At 42.9% G+C, this 19338-nt stretch overlaps 1 protein-coding gene across 2 annotated transcripts in view; it reads right to left on the minus strand.

The window, feature by feature from the left end:
• Btbd9 (BTB domain containing 9) overlaps positions 1 to 19338 on the minus strand; it is a 371475-nt gene that overhangs the window by 117359 nt on the left and 234778 nt on the right. For both annotated transcript variants that reach the window (XM_041634764.1, XM_041634763.1), the window contains exon 7: positions 17487 to 17596. In XM_041634764.1, the coding sequence (XP_041490698.1) occupies positions 17487 to 17596 (110 nt within the window). The remainder of the gene's footprint in view (positions 1 to 17486; positions 17597 to 19338) is intronic.

Here is a 19338-nt window from a genome sequence, read left to right on the forward strand (position 1 = left end):
CATCTCCACTGTTCTCAATGTATCTGACATGTACTTTATGACTTTTGTTCCATAGCTGTAAGTAGTTCATGTGATCAAGTTTATGTTGGCACATTTTACTAAGTAAGGGCACAGTTACTCGAGTCTCGCTCAGAATATACTGTCTTACTCTATTTGAGCCAAGAGCTGTGCTGTGTTGCATTTGAATGTCAAATATGGGCCAAAGGATGATCCACGCTCACTTGAAATGTTGCCTTGCCCTTTGTGCCCACATATTTGTACTGGCTCTTTCAGTGGTACTATGAGTTCTTTCTGGTGCTCAGGTCCTCCCCCCTTTTGCAGGTCATGGTCGCTGGTTGATTCTGAACTGGTTGTTGGCTACCTTCTTACTGTTCTTGGAGCATTTGGTCAAGACATTTATCCCTAGCATTCAGCCCTTTTCTGCTGCCTTCCCCCATGTCTAGTTCTGTGGCTCTTATTAATTTAGAAGTTCTACCGCTGCCTGAACATAAAGACTCTGATAGGGAGGAGGAGGCAGGGAAACTCCTCAGGTCATGCAATGGTTTCACTGACAGCCTGTGACAATATATCAAATTGCTTCCAACCCCAAAGTATGATAAGTTGTCATAGGCTATCATATGTAGGGTACATACATAGGGTATCCACCCAGTGTGTCAATGGTCTGTCCTGTCCCTTTAAAAGACCAGCCCCGTCCACTCACTCCCCCCATCTGCTGAGGCAGGCAGATCTTCCTTTCTGCTTGCAGCCAGAGTCTCTTCCATCTCCCTCTTGAAGAGGCAGCTTCTGTCTCTCCCTTCTCCCCTTCCCCACTTGTTTTTCTCTTTGCCCTAGTCCCTCCATAACCCACTAAATAAATATCCAACCTCACTCTGCATGGTGTGCCTATCTGTCTCTGTCTCTCACCTGCTGGGGCTGCGGATCCCTGCCTGGGACTCACTTCCCCTCGTGGCCCACTGCAGCCACTAGGGAACTATGCCATCCCTGCCTGGGACTGGCTGCTCTCGGGACCTGTTGCCTGCTGCCCGCAACCACTTCAGGGACCTGCAGCATAGTCTCAGGACCCGCAGCATTTTACTTTTACCATTACATTGGTGCTGTGACTAGGCCAAGCTCTCCACATTCCCTCTGGCCGGCGGGTGGGCCGGCTAAGGACGCGTGGAACCCTGGGCTTGGGAATCAGGCTTCTTCACAACAGCTCTCCATTCCATCTGCCTGAGTGAAATTTCTACGCACACCACTGGCTTCAATTAGTGAGTTTCCCCCATTTTTGGTCAGCTTAACAGTTTCTCTGAACCCAAGGAATTGACTGTTGAGCTCCCGGCAATCTTCTGGAGGGCGGGGGGTGGACTACCCAACCATGGCCCTAATGGCTATAGTTGAGCTCTTCGCTGACATTCATTTCTGGGTTCTTCCCTTAGCTGAAAATGTGGCTGGATAACCCGGAGTCAGTCCTCCCACACCAGCACTGCACATGCTGTACAGTGTATTCAGCTGGGGGCCCAGAGGCCCTCAGATTTATTTTTTTTGCCTTTTTTTTCTTTTTCTTTTCTTTTGGATCACTCATCAGTGGTCCTCGCTGTGGCTCTCTGGCTTCCGAGTCACCCTGACTGTAGTCAGTCAGGCTTTAGCACCCCACCTGTAGGCAGAGGACACTCTCCTACAAGCCCTGCAGTGTTTGCTGATGATTTACATCCCGCCTATAGAGGGGAGACGTCCCTTATAGGCCTTGTTGTGTCGCCGTTTTCGCAGTTTCAGCTATAGGTAGCAAGCCATCCAAAACCATCAATCCAGCCTCCCATCTGGGATGCCTTTAAAAGGCCCTAAAACCCCAGGCCTTAAAGCCCTACTTACAGATTCTAACACTTGTCCATCTTTATTCAAATGGCCTCCTTACAATTTAGATAACAATTTAAAGGAGCTGCCTTATGGCACCTTTGATCCTGATATTCTACAGGAGTTTTCTAACTACTGTCAGCGCACAGGCAAATGGAAGGAGTTTCCTCAAACTGTCCCTACCATAACTACTGCTGCCAACAAGATTGGTCGGATCCACAAGGCGGCTGGTTTGACTTTCAGCCTTTTTCTGTCTGCTGCAGCTTTTGGCATGGAGGCTCAGCAACAGGGCAGATCATGTCTCTAGGTCTCTCTTATTATTAAGCTTAAAATCCCAGCAGCTCAGAAATCGTGACTTTTCCATACAATATGTGACTGCTGCCATTTTGACTGAGGTCAGGTGACCTTGCCACCATCCTGGCTCAGGTCAGGTGATTTCACTGCCATCTTGGCTGAGAGCCAGGACAGGTGACCAAGTTCCACCATCTTTACTGAGGTATACCCTGCCTGGTCCTCCAGTTTACTTATGTTTTTTGTCTCTAAATTCCTCTTGATGACTCAGTTACTTGTAATGTTTTGTGCAGTGGCATGCCTTTGGTAGGGCCCACCAAGAGCATCCACTTTGCCCAATTCCTGTTCACTCTCTGTGTGTGTTCATACATGTAACTCAAATGCATCTATGTTTACTGTTAAATGTTATAATTGTTCATTACATCTCATTTCAGACTACAAAGCAATAGGTCTCATGTTTTAAACTGGTATGTACTTTAAAGACTCTTATAAAAATACTATATATGTAATCCAACCATGATCTAAAATATATTAAGCTGTTCTCTACTATTGTCAGTTCTGCTGTTAACCATCTACTGCAAGTGTTTTTTTTTTTCCTCTTTCTGTCTTTGAGTGTAAATTTTACTTGTTGAGAGCCAGTATAGTCAAGCTTGGACCCAGCTCTCAAGGCTGATTATATACTGTAGTTATACCTGATAAACAGCCCTCAACCACTCAGAGACCTGGGGAATATGGCATTTAAATATTTAATTATTAAAAGACTTTTTCATAACAAAAAGAGACAGGTTAGCTCTTAGTAACAGCACTCTACTTCCTCCAAAGAAGAGAGAAGACAAATGGGCATAGAACAATGTCCATCACAATTTGCTTCAACTGCCAAGCACTGACCATTGGGCAAAACTGCATTTCATCTAAACTGAAGGTCTCCAGATGTGGACAGAATCACTGGAATCAACAGCTTAGCTGCTCAGGTCAAGGTAGGCTTGTCTTACTACAGATTTCTTAGCCCACAGGATCTTCTGGAGCCTGGCAGGCCCTCCACTAAACAGTAAAAGGCAAATATGACCTTGAGTGACCATGGAGGACCCTGAGGATTAGCTCTAGGTGCCAAACAAGTAAGTTCTCTGTCGTTTTTAATCAGTAATTCAAGTAAAATTTCACCCTTCTCAAAGATCTCTGATGAAGTTTGACAGCTGAGGTTTCTGTCAGTTTAAAAGGACAACCTCAAACAAATTTCAATAAAATATAAGACCTGCAAGTTATAAAGGTGTGAAGACAAAGACAAGTTATCAAATTTCTCTCTCACATTGCCTTTCAAAGTCTTAAAGATACTTTTCATTGTACAAAATAGTCTGTCACAGTCATTCTGACATAAATATGCTATTGTTTATACAATGCATATGTCTAAAACTTCTCTTTTTACAAACCCAAAGAATTCTTGTGAGTTCCAGGGAGCCAAATTGAAGAATCCACCTTAAACAAGTCAGATACACCCCTCTCAATTCCCTGTCCTAAAAATTTTTTTTCCTTCACTTAATTTTGTCCTCTATTCTGCCAATACCTTAAACAGGATAAAAGACATCAGACATTTCCATACCACAAACACCAGACAAGAGCAAAGAGATCAGCTATGCTAGATGTGACCAGCACCCAGCCTTCTCAGGTTCCCCTCCCCAAAGATGACGCCCACAAATAAGCAGGAAGCAGTATTGAGAATCTGCTGCCCCAATTCCTTTAACCTGTGGTGTCTAACTTCCTGCCTTTTTATTATAAAAAAGAAATGGGAATGTAATGATCTGTCCTGTCCCTTTAAGAGACAAGCCATGCCCACTCCCTCCCCACTTTCCACCAAGGCAAGCTGATCTTCAGCTTCCAGCCTGAGTCTCTCCCTTTTCTCTCTCTCTCCCAGAGAGGTAACTGCTACAGCTCCTCTCCTTACCCCCTTCCCTCCCTCCCTCCCTCCCTCTCTCTCCTTAACCCACTAAATAAATATCCAATATCACTCTTCATGGTATGCCTATCTGTCTCTCACCTAGCATGTGGCACCCTGCCTGGGACCAGCCACCTTCGGAGACCTGCAGTGTGGTCTTATGGCATGCCCATCTGTCTGTCTCTCCTCATGGGACTGGCTGCCCTGTCAGTCTCTCACTCACCACGCAGCTCCCTGCCTGGGGCTCACTGCCCCTCATGGCCCACTGCAGCCACTTGGGGAACCGCGCTGTCCCTGCTTGGGACTGGCTGCTGTCAGGACCCACTGCCTGCTGCCTGCCACAACTTCGGGGACCTGCAGCATGGTCTCGGGACCCGCAGCGTGGTCTCGGGACCCGCTGCCCACTGCAGCCACTTGGGGATCTGCAGAATTTTACTTTTACCATTTCAAGCCCCTCACATTCCTCACACAGGATAAACATGAGACACAGTGAGAGGGGTCAACTTTGGAGTAAGACTATTCCCATTAATGCAGCAAATATCTGATCCAAAACGCACATCCTACCAGCTATAATAGAAGGCTGCAGGTTTTAAGAAAGAAAAAAACTATGGGAAATTGAAACTCGAAGGAGAAAGTGTCTGGTAGTAAAGTTAGCCTTATGGTAGACAATTCTGGAAATTTAATCTACAAGTTTTGTTTTAATGGCAAACAACTGATATTGATGCAAAAAAACTGTACATTTAACTAAAAGTCCTAGGCAATAAAACTAAGGATTATAAATGGGCAGATTAAAGAATTTTAAAACATGTGAGAAATGATGATGCTAGCTTACAAAATATGAAAGAGAATTTTAGAAACTGTCACAAGCAAAGGACAGTTAAAAACAAGAAGTTTAAGTTTTGAAGCGCGCCCTCTCTTTCTCTCTCTCTCTCTCTCTCTCTCTCTCTCTCTGTGCACGCCCCCTTTAATAAACTCCTACGTGGGTTTGCTTCTTGTTCCATGTTTCCTTCTCACTCGTGTCAGATGGTTTCAGTCCTCATGACAGCTCCTGAGTTTACATAAGGGTTTTCTTCCTGTTAGATGTTAATCTGTGTTAATTTAGAGGGTTTTACTTAAGACTTACAACTATAACAAAAACTTTTAGAGATCTTAACTTATTGCCCTTTTATAAACTTGGATCATCACTTCTTTTTAAATCATTTTAACTTTTAATATAAAGTTTATATCACCTTGGTCTATCAGTGTGGTGTTTCTGTCCACTACCTGTGGATAAATGTCATATGATATGTTTTCATGATAAAACTCCTGCCAAGAAAGGATGTAATTAAGGAAGCAAGCATTCATGTGAATGTACTCCATACTCTTTTCCGTTCATACTGTTAACAGGAATTGCAAATATCCTCTTCTTAGGCTTGGTCACCACATGCTAACAAAAGATATAAATAATGCCATAGGGCAAGAAAGAGAAGGTACTCAGTGTAGCTACACTGAGGAACTGACAACAAGGCCAAGCAACCTCAAGGCCATTTTGAGGGTGCAGACAAGAGCTCTAAATTTAAATAGAAGCTGGGTGTGGTGGTGCACACCTTTAATCCCAGCACTTGAGAGGCAGAGGCAGAGGGATCTCTGTGAGTTTCAGGCCAGCCTGGTCTACATAGCAAGTCCTAGGACAGCCAGTAGTACATAGTTAGCTGTCTCAAACAAAAAACAAAATAAACAAATAAATGTAAATAGAACAAAATAATACAAAAACCACCAGATAAGAGGTGTGAGAGACATACAATTAAACAATCTCAGTCAAGTTTTTTTGTTTTTTTGTTTTTATTTATTTTATATACATGTATATGTGTGAGAGTGTGCACATGAACCACAGAGCAATCATGAAGGCCAGAGGACAACTTGCGGGAGTTGGTGCTATCCTTCTGCCATGTGGGTCCTAGGGATAGAATCTGGACCGCCAGGTTTTACTGGCTGAGAAATCTTGCTGGCTCATGTTTTTTTTTTTTTTTTTGGGGGGGGGTGAAGGATTGGGCCTCCTTATATAACCCTGACTGACCTTTAACTCAGAGACCCACTTACCTTTGCCTCCTGAGGACTTAAGTCCTTCAGTATTTGAGGAGACAAGCTGTTGCCAGGAGATGACTGCTGCTGTCTTCAAATGAAGGATTATTTGTCTTAGGCAGCCATTTTGTGCTTAGACTCCACAGTGACTGAAGATTTAGGACAATCTCTCATGTGAGCCTTCAGTTTTGAAGATGGTATGAAATGGGTTAGATGGATGGATACTTTTGAGTGACTAACACGGTTATACACAGAGAGGCACAGAATGAGGCAGAGATGTCAGACTTCTGCCCTGCCATCTGTCTCTTGCCTTGTGGGCTCCAAGAAGTCAATGCTCTTTAGCAAGGGGTATTTCTGAGTGCCAGTTAAATCTTTATCAAGTTTGCAGGTAAAAGCAAAATAATTTCCCTAGGATTCTCAACATTTTCTGGCTATGTTTCAGATGCAGTTCCTTGAGTCTTCATTGATAACATAAAGATTAATTTTATTAAGAAAAAAATGTTTTTAAATTTTATAAAAACAGAAAGAAACTATAAAGCATGAAAATAAAATATAAAAATTATAGTTATGGACTATATATTTTGATAAAGGAGGTTAAAGGAAAAGGCAATTCTTTTAAGAAAGAATTTTATCTACTGAAACAAGACCTTTGTCCTAAAGTCAAAGGTTTTCCAAAAACAGAAAAGGTAAAGCCAAAATTAGAAGGCTAGCATATATTGTAAGATTTGTGACAGGTAAAAGAGAGAATGTATAAATGATTTAAGTTCACTATAATGAAAAGTTATTAAAAATTCTTTTGAGTCCAAATTAGATGCAGATTAGATGTAATATCTAACTTTTTGCTCACAACAGTAAGCTTTGCATCAGCAAAATAGCAATGAAAAGACTCCGAGAACAAGGACTCTGTGCTTTGCCCCTTATGCCTGTAGAGCCGGGGCATAAATGAGTCAATACTAGATTTGCATGGTTTCCCAGTGAAGTTTACTCTTACAAAAAGGCAATACATTAGCAGTAGGAAAAAAGAACTGTTAGAAGAAATTATTTCTACTTGGGGCATTCCTGATGAGTCATGCAGTGACTGTGCTTCTTATCTTAATGGACAGATATTAAAGTTTGTAAAGTTTGGCCCATTATACAGAGTTTTTCATAGCTCCTATGATCTTCAAACCTCTACACTGACAAGTGATTGTCAAAACTGACTCGAGTTTTTGACTCTCTTAGCTAAAGACACTTCCATTAATTTCACTAGATCTAAGATCCATCTCTTTTAGAAACCCAATTATTTTCTAATGAAATAATAGGTATCCTGACAAAATGGGAGCAGTACCATATAATTTATCTCTGATAAAGGGAGACATTACACACCAAGGACTTTAAAAATTGATTAACTACACTGTAGAGGTCCGTAAGAGTAAAACAGGTCCATCTTGACGGAAGGTCAGACAGTTCAGACCTATTCTTGCTCCTTCAAGGTTAAATAAGGCGCCTGACAAGGTCTGGCTATTGGAAGCCTTACTCTTCAAAGGCCAGTCAACAGGATGTTTTGACTTAGGGTGTGGCTACTTGATGTTTTGGGTATTAAGGAGGTAATTATGTTTGCTTGCTCTTTGTATCTTGATAAAGAAGTCTTTTTCCTTCTCCCTTGTGACTGGGGAATGTAAGAATTCTGAGTAATAAACTGGGGCTGCTCACAGTACTTACTCGATGCCCTCCCGACTCTATCTTCTGTTTCTCATCTATTTCTTTTCCTTAATCCTCACTCCAAGTATGAACGGACAAGCCTGCTGGACCGGACACTTAGCCAGTATGGCAATGCATACTGGTAATTCAAGCCCCGGAGAGGTACAGGCAGGAGGATCAGGAGTTCAAGGTCATTCTTAGCCACTAAGTGAGGTCCAAGCTAGCCTCAGATACTTGAGACAGGTCTCAAACAAAAAATAAAAATAAAGATAAAATGTACAAAAATACCGACTAAGAAGTAAAAAATATAGTCCTTCTACAATGAGTGCCCAAGAGATGAACAACTTAACTACTAAGAGTTAAAACCAAGATTTCCTCAATATCACACCCAGAACCCCACCTCCACTTTCAGTCTCAATGAAAAGGACTTCATACTCCCTGGCTGGCTTATCTACCTTTTTATTGCTGTGACAAGATACCTTGGATCAAGGAACTTATAAAAGAGTTTCTTGGGGCTCATGGTTCCAAAGGGTTAGAGTGTATGATCATCAAGATAGGGCATGGCAGACAGGCAGGCATGATGCTGAAGCAGTAGCTGAGCGCTCCCAGCCCTATCCATAAGCATGAGGCAGAGAGGGCACTAACGGGGAATGCTTTGGAGTTTTGGATCTTCAAAGCCCACCTCCACTGGCACACCAACTCCAACAAGGCCACACATCCTAATCTTTCCCAAACAGTTCCAATAATTGGGGGCCAAGCATCCAAATGTATGCGCCTATGGGTCCACTCTCGTTCAAAGTGCCACACCAACTGTACTACAAAAGTTGCAGAGATCAACTCTTAAATTTTACTTTTTAACCAAGATGTCAAGTTCTTCTGAGAACCTTTCCACAGGGACTTTAAAAGCATTACATGATCCTCACCCTCCGATACATCTACAGCTGAGTGCTCCAAGTAACTGAACTCAAACCTCTGCAAGGGCTGCAGATGGATTAGCAGTTAAGAACATGAGAAGCACAATTGTGGAGACTGGATTTCAGATCTCAGTACTTGTGTAACAAAACAGGCACGATCAAACACATGGAACTCCAGCTCTGGGGGCGCTAACAACCTCTTCTGGCAGCTGGGACACCCACACAGGTGCATACACTCACAGATAGGCATAAAGAAATAAATCTTAAAAAAAAAACCCTCTGACAGTATTTCTACTAAGCTTGTCTTTTTTGCATTGTATTCCTTAATTTTTTTATGGTTAGGTATTTTAAAAAATTATATGAGCTACTTGGAATTTTTCTTGATATGATTTCTCAACTATAGAAAACAATCTGTTATTATGGTCTCACATTAACCATGTTTTTGTTATGACTGTCTAGTTATTCCTAAGACTTCCTCTCTATGTGAACCATACCACTGTATTAAGAAGCTCAAACTTGTGCCAGGCATGGGGGCACATGCTTTTAATCTCAGCCCGCAGGAGGCAGAGGCAGGTGGATCTCTGTGAGTTGGAGGGCCAACATGGTCTACAGAGTGACTTCCAGGCCAGCCTGGTTCTCAAAGCAAGTTCCAGACCAGCCAGAGCTACACAGAGAAACCCTTTTCTTAAAAACAACAACAACAAAGTACAAATTTCTTAACTATCTTCACAGAAGAATTCCTCAATATTAGTGTGATATTGGGCAGGGGGTTAGAATCCCTCAGTATTAAGTGTGATACACACGGCGGGGGGGGGGTGTGTGTGTGTTTAGAATCCTTCGGTATTAGTGTGATATTGGTGGATTGGAAGCCCTCGGTATTAGTATAATATTGGAGAGAGGTGAAGAATCTCTCAGTAGTAGTGTGATATGGGGAGGCAGTGTTAGAGTGCAGAGACCTATTTTACTCTTCCAACATAACCCATTTTTGAGGTACCTGTTTTAAATTCAAATTCCTATGACGTAAGATATCCTTCTGTATTTTAGCCAATGGCTTAGCAGAATAAGGCCAGGCAGGAAACCTGAACAGAGATATAGAAACAGAATAGGCAGAGCCAAGCAGATGCCAGACGAGGAAACAAGACATGTAGAGAATGAGGTAACAGCACGGCCACGTGGTAATACAGAGACTAATAGAAATAGGTTAATGTAGATGTAAGAGCTAGCCAGAAATATGTCATCAGCCAAACAGTGTTGTAATTAATATGGTTTCTGTGTGATTATTCGGGTCTGAGCAGCCAGAAAACAAAAGTGCAGTCTCCATCTACAAATGACAACCCATGTCAGGCAACAAATGTAGCACAATTAATAAAAACCCAGAGGCAGAAACTAAGGTTCAATCAGAAGGTCAGAAAAGCAACACAGCCAGCCACTGGCTCTTACCTCTACTTCAATCTGAAATGGTGATCCTGTCTCCAGGAGTCTCAGAATGAGACTGAGCCTCCTCTCTAGGGCTGGGATTAAAGGTGTGCACCACTACTGTCACCCGGTTTCTCAAGCAAATTTGTGTGGCTACTGGGATTAAAGGTATGTGTCACCACTGTCTGGTCTGTAAGGCTGATCAGTATGGTTGTTTTACTTTGAACTTGAGGCAAGCTTCATTTATTAAAATACAAATGAAATATCACTATACTCCTAGAGCCCAAAATAAAACGTAATAATTGGGTACAACCAACAGGATTGCTTCGTTGCCACTGACACTAAATATGTTAAGATATCTTTGAAATATAGTCTCATTCACTAGTTCTGATGGACAACAAAGAGGGATGCCAACCATCTGTAATGTTGTAGGGACTTCTGGGCATTCCCTTCAGGGGTATGCCAGACCTGGAGTTAGGGTTTTTGTTTAGTGACCTGCTACTTGTAGAAATTTTCAGAACTGGAAGCATCCTCCATGCTGGGTAGCTTTCACGGTGCCTGATGCTGCTCTGTAGACTGTTGGGGGAATAAAGCAGTCTTCCCCAGATGTGAACGCTATGAATCTACAATGCCAACAGGGCAAGGAAAGATGTATCCACTGGTACAACAGTAACAAGACTATTATGGGCAACAGATACTCACTCTCACTGATTAGATTTCTGGCCCACTCAATAAGAGGGAATCCATCCCTGGAACTGTAAACCCAGTCAAAAACCAATGACCAAGGTAACCTTAAGTGTTAGGAAAAAACCCACAACTGCTATTTAGCTAAACTGATGAAACAGCAATCTGTCTTCTAAATATCTGTGTTTATAATATTTCTTGAAACAAGGTCATTCTCAGCCTAAATCAGAGAAACCCTTTTGCAGTGAGAGGAGGTGAATACAGAAACCCATGACTCCACCAAATACTGAGACTAAAGGACGCTTGAGGGTGCAGTGCTAAACACGATTATTTGTACCACTCCTCTTTAGGTCCAGGAATATTACAGAAAAGGGAGAAGGAATAATCTAAGAGCCAGAGGACAGGGAGAAGGGCTGCAAAATGTCACCTACTAATCACTGCACAGCTGAGCAGTCATGAACTTACAGCAGCTGCCTGTAATGGCATTCGCCTACAAATTGAAAGCAGAGTCCACAGTAATAGATGGACCTAACTGTATACTGAAATGCTAAGCCACACTGAGCAGTTTCAATTAACTTTAAGATAGGATTTCTTATACATTTTGAGTGAGATATACCCTAGGACATAAAAAATGATTGTAAAAAAGTTACACTATTTTTAGTAATGACATGCTCCATGACAGCATTGGTACTGCTACTCTAAGACGATTTTATATTAATAGAGACAGAGTATATGAATTATTGTGCTGTATCATTGGTAGCTGAGGTTGAAAAGGACTTGGAAGACAAAAAGACCAAAGTAAATTTGAATCGAAGTTCCAGGATGTGCTAATGACACATTTTACCTGTTAAATAAGACTATGAGCATCCATTTCCTACTTCTGCAAACAGAAGGGGCCAGAAACAGGAATAAAAGTAGTAACAAGCACCATCTATTGTGCAAATCTGCAAGTGTCACCTCCCTCTAAAGAAAACGAGGGTTTCTTTTTCTTCTTTTTTTTTGAGGGTTTCTTGAAGAAATGACTGGTTTCAAATCAAGGGTGTGAACGTAACAAGATGAACCGTGTGTTGTGTCATGCGAGAATCAAAGAGATACTCAGAAATGCTGAGCCATATTGGCAGCTCCCAAGGACCAACCAAAGATGCAATTGTTTGAAGATCAATGACAACTGATTATTCAAAGTTAAATGGCTAGAAAGATGGCTCAGTAGCTAAAGTACTTGTAGTGCTGTCATGAGGACCTGAGACTAGATCCTTGGCGCCCACATAAAAAGCTAGCCATGACAGGGCACACCTGTAACCCACATGTGGATGTAGAGACAAGGGATCCTCAGCACTTGCTGGGCAGCCAGTCAAGCCAATCCTTTAGCTGTAGCTTCAGCAAGAGACCTACCTCAAAAACTAAGGTGGAGAGCCACAGAGGAAGACATGCACCAATTGGCCTCTAACCTATATACCACAAGCATGTACACATGTACACATATATGCACATATCACAACAACAGAAATGTTACCAACATGCATTTCCCTTAGAAACCCCAAAAATCTACTATTTGTTTGTTTGTCTGTTTTGTTTTGTTTTTTTTTTTTTCTTCCCTGAGACAGGGTTTCTCTGTAGCTTTAGAGTCTGTCCTGGAACTCACTCTGTCGACTAGGCTGGCATCATACTTACAGGGATCTGCCTGTCTCTGCCTCCTGATTTCTGGGATTAAAGATGTGAGCCGCCACTGTCACTGTCTGGCTCCAAATCTATTTCTTTGGTCACACTTGGAGGATGCTAGAGAGCAACTTCTTCAATTTGAAAACTGAGACAGAAAGGAAAACAATGTAACATTCACCCTACTTTTCCTGGGAAAGTTACATCTCAGGATTCTCAAACCAAGCTTTAGAGAAATGTTTTCTTTCTAGCTATTAAAAAAGACAGACTTGGAATAGTATTCTATATTCCTAAATCACGAAGCAGCAGATTTGAGAAATAGTCATCAATAGATGGAAATACCCAAAGGGGAGACAATCTGAATGTCTACGTGTTTCCTGATGCTGTAGCACACACAACATTAACTATGGAGCAGTTACCTAAAAACAATAGTAAAATCTGACTTGGATTCTAATGGCTATGCCACAAGGAATGCAATGGGTGAGCATGCCTTGGGGCTCAGTGACCAAAATTTAGGCCATCAGTGACACTGTAGACAAAAATCTGTTTTCTTCAACCAATAACTCGTACTAGAGAAGGAGTGAGCAAGTCTGGGAGAGTGCGGTAAGGAGCCTTATCAGGTTACTAGGGAGGGCTGCTGGGAACGGAAGCCAAGGTGTTCTTTACTCATGGAGCTCTGTTTCCTTCCCCTTAAAAATTCTGATTTGAATAACTTACAAAATACAAACTTTCTCACTGCAGACTTTAAAACTATTAGGAGACATTTCAATACTGGCTGACCTCTTAAAATCTTAAGAAATTACTATTCAATAGAACATCCCCATTGTCTCATTGTGTGGGTGCACCCCTTGCAGTCCTGAGTTCCTTGCTCGTGCTCTCTCTCCTTCTGCTCCTGATTTGGACCTTGAGATTTCTGTCCGGTGCTCCAATGTGGGTCTCTGTCTCTGTCTCCTTTCATGGCAATGGGTTTCTGATCCTACTGCACGTACTGGCTTTGTAGGAGCCTAGGCAGTTTGGATGCTCACCTTACTAGACCTGGATGGGGGGTGGAGGGGGTTCCTTGGACTTCCCACAGGGCAGGGAACCCTGATTGCTCTTCGGGCTGAGGAGGGAGGGGGACTTGATTGGGGGAGGGGGAGGGAAATGGGAGGCGGTGGCAGGGAAGAGACAGAAATCTTTAATAAATAAATAAATTTAATAAAAAAAGAAATTACTACTCAAATTTGAGGAATTATAATGGCATTATAATACTAAATACAAATTTACTTTTAGAAATATATAATGAAATATTTACAGATGAAATGATAAGACACTTATGATTGACTTCAAAATAATCTAGTGGTGAAGCTGGAGAGATGGCTCAGTGTTTAAGAGGACTGGATGCTCTTCCAGAGGACTCAGCACCCCACTGTGGTGTACAACTCTCTATCTCTCCAGTTTCAGCGGATCTGACTTCCTCTATTCGCCTCTTTGGGCACCAGGTAGACATGTGCACATAGACACACATTCAGACAAGATAAGCATACACATAAGAGTAATAGTGACCTGGTGGGGAGGAAGTTACAGACAGACAAAACTAAGCTGGCTGTGTGTTGTTCTCAAAGACAGCTGGTAGGGACTATGAGTGAGTAACTGATGGAGGATTCCCCTCTGTATGCTGTGAACATGTTTTATTACTATCAGTTAATAAGGAAGCTGCTTTGGCCCATGGCAGAGCAGAATATAGCAAGGAGGGAAATCTAAGCAGAGATAGAGGAGGAAAGAAGGCAGAGTCAGGGAGATGTCATGTAACTGCTGAAGGAGAGGGACGTCAGAACCTTACCGGAAAGCTACAACCTCATGGCAATACACAGATTAATAGAAATGGGTTAATTTAAGATATAAGAGCTAGTTAGGGATATACCTGAGCCACTGGCCAGTGTTGTAATTAATATGGTTTTGTGTGATTATTCAGGTCTGGGTGGCCAGGAACAAAAAAAGAGATCTCTGTTTATAAGATACTAGTATGATAGTCAATCTTTCAATGGCTATGAATAATCAGACCTCAGCAAACATATACAAAGATCACAAAGTAGAGTGCTGAGCAAACACCACATTTGGGAGGTCAGGAATGTGTAAAACAGGAGTTACTTCTGTGCCTCACTGGTGCCATGCTAGGGCCTCTTGCAACTCTTCCTAACACAGAGGAGACAGTCACCACAGGCCCGCTCTGCCAGGAGAGGATGCATTCGGGGAAGATGCACAAGCAGCCATCAATCAAGTGTGATAGGGCTATGGCAAGAGCAGCAGCGAGGTGGTGGTAGGCCCAGCCAGGGCCCATTCCCAGGGACAGGGAAGCTGGCCAAGTTGCAGGCTTTCCTGCTAAGCTGTGCAAGTGAAGCAGCATGGTGAGGGGAGGTGCAGGCCATGGTGCCACACACCTACAGTCCCAGCATGTGAGAAACACACAGTGGGTTATGAGTTTGAGGGTCGACAAAACCAAACTAAACCAAACCAAATAGAAAACAACCTCCCCAAACACACACACACACACACACGAAACCCTTGGTGGGAAAGACTAAGATGCAGAGATGCAGAGTTGGCATCATTACGTCTGCTGTGTCACTTCATGGTACCATTCCATGTTTTAACACTAAAATCTGACTATAAAAACCACAAATGACTTAGTCATTTTGAAGGTCTATAGAAGAATGATTAGAAGACCCTGAGCTGGTGAAGGAAGACTGAGAACTGAGAAAGAATCTATGAATCTAGACATAACAGGAGGCCTTGGCACTCCATTAGATACGCACAGTATTTCTGCTGTCTTCCTTTCTCTCCAGTCATGACAATATCAAGCTTAGGGAGTGGCTCTCAAGGAGGTTTCATCTAAAAAGAAAAAGATCCGCCTCTCGGTACCTCTATCTGCCTGTGCCCCTGCAGTGTCCACTCCTTTCTTGGGAGGTTCCAGCAGAATTGCTAGCTAAGGGCTATGTGCTGCTAAAACGCATCTGACATACTCAACATGCACATCTGTCCAGTACTACTCTAAACACCTCTGTAAGCTAAGCAAAGCTGCAATGTCAGACTCAGGGTAATGAGAGCCCCATGCTCCTCCCCACCAACACCACCTCCTTTCTGCCTAGTCTGGGCAGCTCTGAACTATAGACCCCCAGGAGGTCCAGAGTGCATCCCATGGCAGGTCATCCGCTGGTGAGTTCACATGTATACCTGTCTACTGGCGCTGCTGCTGCTCCTGCATGGCTGAGGGACGATGGCAGGTGTGGCACTGCAGTGTTCTTCGCAGTCACACTTGTATGCCTCATTGAAAGGGGCTTGAAGACGTGTCCTATCAGACATCAAAACAACTTCCCGCGTTTGCAGTCCTCTCCCATCATCTGACAAGCCTGCGACTATTACAGCCTTGGACAGCTCTGACTGCATTAGCTTCCACTAAACACGCAAGAAAGCATGTCTTACCATAACCAATACCAAGTTTTGTACAGGCCTCTCTACCAGATGGGCCTGTTTCTTAGGTAATTACAGTATCAACAATTTTGTTCTCCCTCCAGTATGAAGGGGACCAATTTACATGGATACAACATGTATAAGAATGCAGACCCTGGGCCTGAAAAGATGTCACACAGGTTGTGAATCTGAAAGCTCTTGGTCTCCTCAGATCTTCCTCAGCAAGGCCTCTCCTGACTGCACACAATGAGGCCTGAAGTCTTCAGGGGACCTAGGAAGCCTGTACCCACAAAGCTACATATCCGACAGAATTAGAAGACAATGCGACCACTGAGTGCTTCAAATTTGTTAATTTTCAAATGACTTGAAAGTCACAAAAACAGCACTACTAATTTTTTAAATTAAATTAACAGTAAAGTGGAAAATAATTATTTTGGTTGAGCTCTAAAAATCCTCTTCTCAATGGAAAATTTTCACACATTGCGAGGGCAAGAGCAGACACAGGGAATTTCAGCCTCCAGCCATGCAAACATCACTGCCTGCGTCTGAGTCAGTGATCCTCTTTGTTAGTTGCTGCCGTGCTGAAGACTTAATGTGGATCTGTGTCCCAACATAGACAAGAGAACAGAATTCTCTTCTGAAGGCACAGAACTCTATTTTAGGTAAGGCTAGACGAAAGCATGTTCTGCCCCCAACATGCTGTGAGTTATTTCTCAAAGAAAGCAACAGACGAAAGCATGTTCTGCCCCCAACATGCTGTGAGTTATTTCTCAAAGAAAGCAACAGCAAAAGCACAAACTCAAGGATCTCATGAGCCTACGTATGCAGGAGGTGAGGCACACCCAAGGGCACGGAATAAGTTGTTTGGAAAGAACACATCAGTCTTGACATCACCACGGCCAAGACCAGGAATGGATGGTACACAATGGGCTAAGCAATGACTAAAACAAAGCCTGCCCCCACCCCCAAACTAACCCAGAACTTAAAATCTCCGTGGGAAAAAGTAGCCAGGTAGCTCCCACCCAGTAATTTGACTTCCTCAGCAATAGTTCAGCATTGCAGTCTTACTCAAATTATAGACTGCAACGTTCTCGAGGGTAATTTGGCTAAGGAGAGCAAATGTGGAATTGACATGTCTAGGAAAACATTCCCCCAGCTACACATACCATTCATATCAAATCAAAGCCAACACGCCTTCGTAGCCCTGAAAACTATGACCATCAGATCAATACTAGACATTCTCCCCAGCCTCAACTATATTAAATATAGAAAAGCCTTCGGAGTGAAAGCCTCTGCCTGGCTATCAAGAGCATTTTCTACTCTGCAAATCTGGACAACTCCCTAAACGCTTCCAATCCTAGCTGTAGTGTAATACTCATATTTGTTTTTCCTTTCCTTTACTGGGTTTATTATTTTGAATTCTTCTACAAATAAAGCCTCTGTCACTCAGCCATACAACATTTAAAAATCAACTCAAGTCCTTAATCAGATCTGATTAAGAGGAATTATTAGACTAAGAAAATTCTGAAGGCAAAGTATCTAAGCATATAGCAAAAATATCATGTAACACTTACCTATTAGGCCCTTTTCCAGAGTGAAGGTTTTGTTCGTAAACATACATTCAAAAGCCACGATGTGGAAAATCTTGTTCACTGTGTTGTGAGTCCCAACTATTCGGATATACCTGAGGGTGAAAAGAAAGCACACGTGTTAGAATGAGTTCCACCACACCCATGGCCAAGCTAGGCAGGTAAGGCACATCGCACCACAGAGTAGAAAGAACTTTGAGAGTTCTTAAGTCAACCTCCTTGGCTGGCTCATGGCCATGCTGTTTCACAGGGAAATAAGCAAACCTTGGCTCTGACTTACAGAGAAATCACATCAGGTACTATTTAGTTCAACCCTTGTATGTCATAGAGCAAATATAAATCCACAAGACATTTACTCTGGAGAATAACAACCAGCTTCTACCTTGACTCATGACTAGGAGTCTCTCTGGGTATAGGTGCAAAACTATAAGCAAAATCAAATGTTTTCAGCTCCAAGAGCATCCATCCATTGCAGGCAGATGCATGAAATCAATACTGCTTCCCTGTTCTGAAGGAAACATGCAAATAACCTACTGAAAACCACTACGGAAGGAAGTCTTCTCTTTAGGTGCTGCTCCCAAGTCCCTCTAGGAAGTCAGCCCCCACCTGAGTGCTAGGGAGCCTTCTCTGTAGAGAGGACCCAGCCCGCTCTGCAGCTCCTCTCTGGGCCCCACGGCTCTGCCATCTGCACATGGTGTGGAGTTTCACTGGGCAGGTCTGGAGTGTCTTGGCCTGTTCACCCTATTCATTTCTCCAGAGGCTTCATCACCGACAAACAAGCACTAAACCTTGGAGCCACTTGCGCCCTTAGCTCTAAAAGGACGGCAGTTCACAGGTTAGTGAGTACACGGTCTTCTGGGTGTCACACAATACCATAGGGAATGTACTCCATGTTATTGCACTAGAATTCAAAGGGAGAACTACGAAAAATAACTAGATTAACTAAGAATTCTTGTTCTTCCAAATTATGAACTATGTACTGAGAGAACAGATTTCAATGAGGAAATGACAGGCTGGGCAAGGCTTCTCTGCACACAGAACAACCTTCGATTTAGATGATATAATTTTACTTCTATGTTAATCGCTGTCCACTAATTCCATAATTTCCTAATGTTTCTCATCACTCTGAATTAACTGCATAATGTAAAAGACTATTTGAAGCATTCACATTAAGGAGACTGTATTTAGGGGTTTCGCATTATGGGCTATCTTCCTCCGTTTCTTCCAGCATGAGCCTCATGGCATTCCCTGTGCACCTCCATTTAGCCATCTGCTCCTTGACACAAGCCGATCACTCATCTTCATAACCCGTATTAATGGGATCTCCTGGACTAGCTATTCAGAATGCCTGGACTTAGTGCAGGGAGAGTCATCCTTCCCTTGCTGAGACCTGGCTCCTACCAGAACCCTGCAGGCACCAGGAAGGTTTCTCTGACTTCCTCAGCCTCAATGCAGACAAACAGGGCTTTCTTTTGTTTTTGGTGGAGAGTTCATTTAAATTAGATTCTTCATGGTCTGAGTAGTAGTACAGATTATGTTGTCTTTTACTGTAGACAGCTAGAGTCTTTTCCCCGGGTGCTTTCTGGAAGGGAAGGGGTGTACTAAATCTGGCATCTTGGCCCGAATCTAATTTTGGTCATTTCCTGTAACCTCAGGAACTCAACTAGCATTGCACTTTCAACCGCACATGGCCAAGGCAGCCTGAGTGCTGCTGTCTGCAACCTCAGAGCAGGCAGTTTGATGCAATCTGATCAGATCCTATTCTCAAGGTTAAGTTACCCAAGAAGAACGAGCTCTCCTACTGTGCACGGTACAAGAGCCAGGAGATGACTAACGG

This window comes from Microtus oregoni, unplaced genomic scaffold (assembly GCF_018167655.1).
Source record: "Microtus oregoni isolate MIOR12 unplaced genomic scaffold, Mior012 000046F_ref0000063, whole genome shotgun sequence".
Lineage (NCBI taxonomy): Eukaryota > Metazoa > Chordata > Mammalia > Rodentia > Cricetidae > Microtus > Microtus oregoni.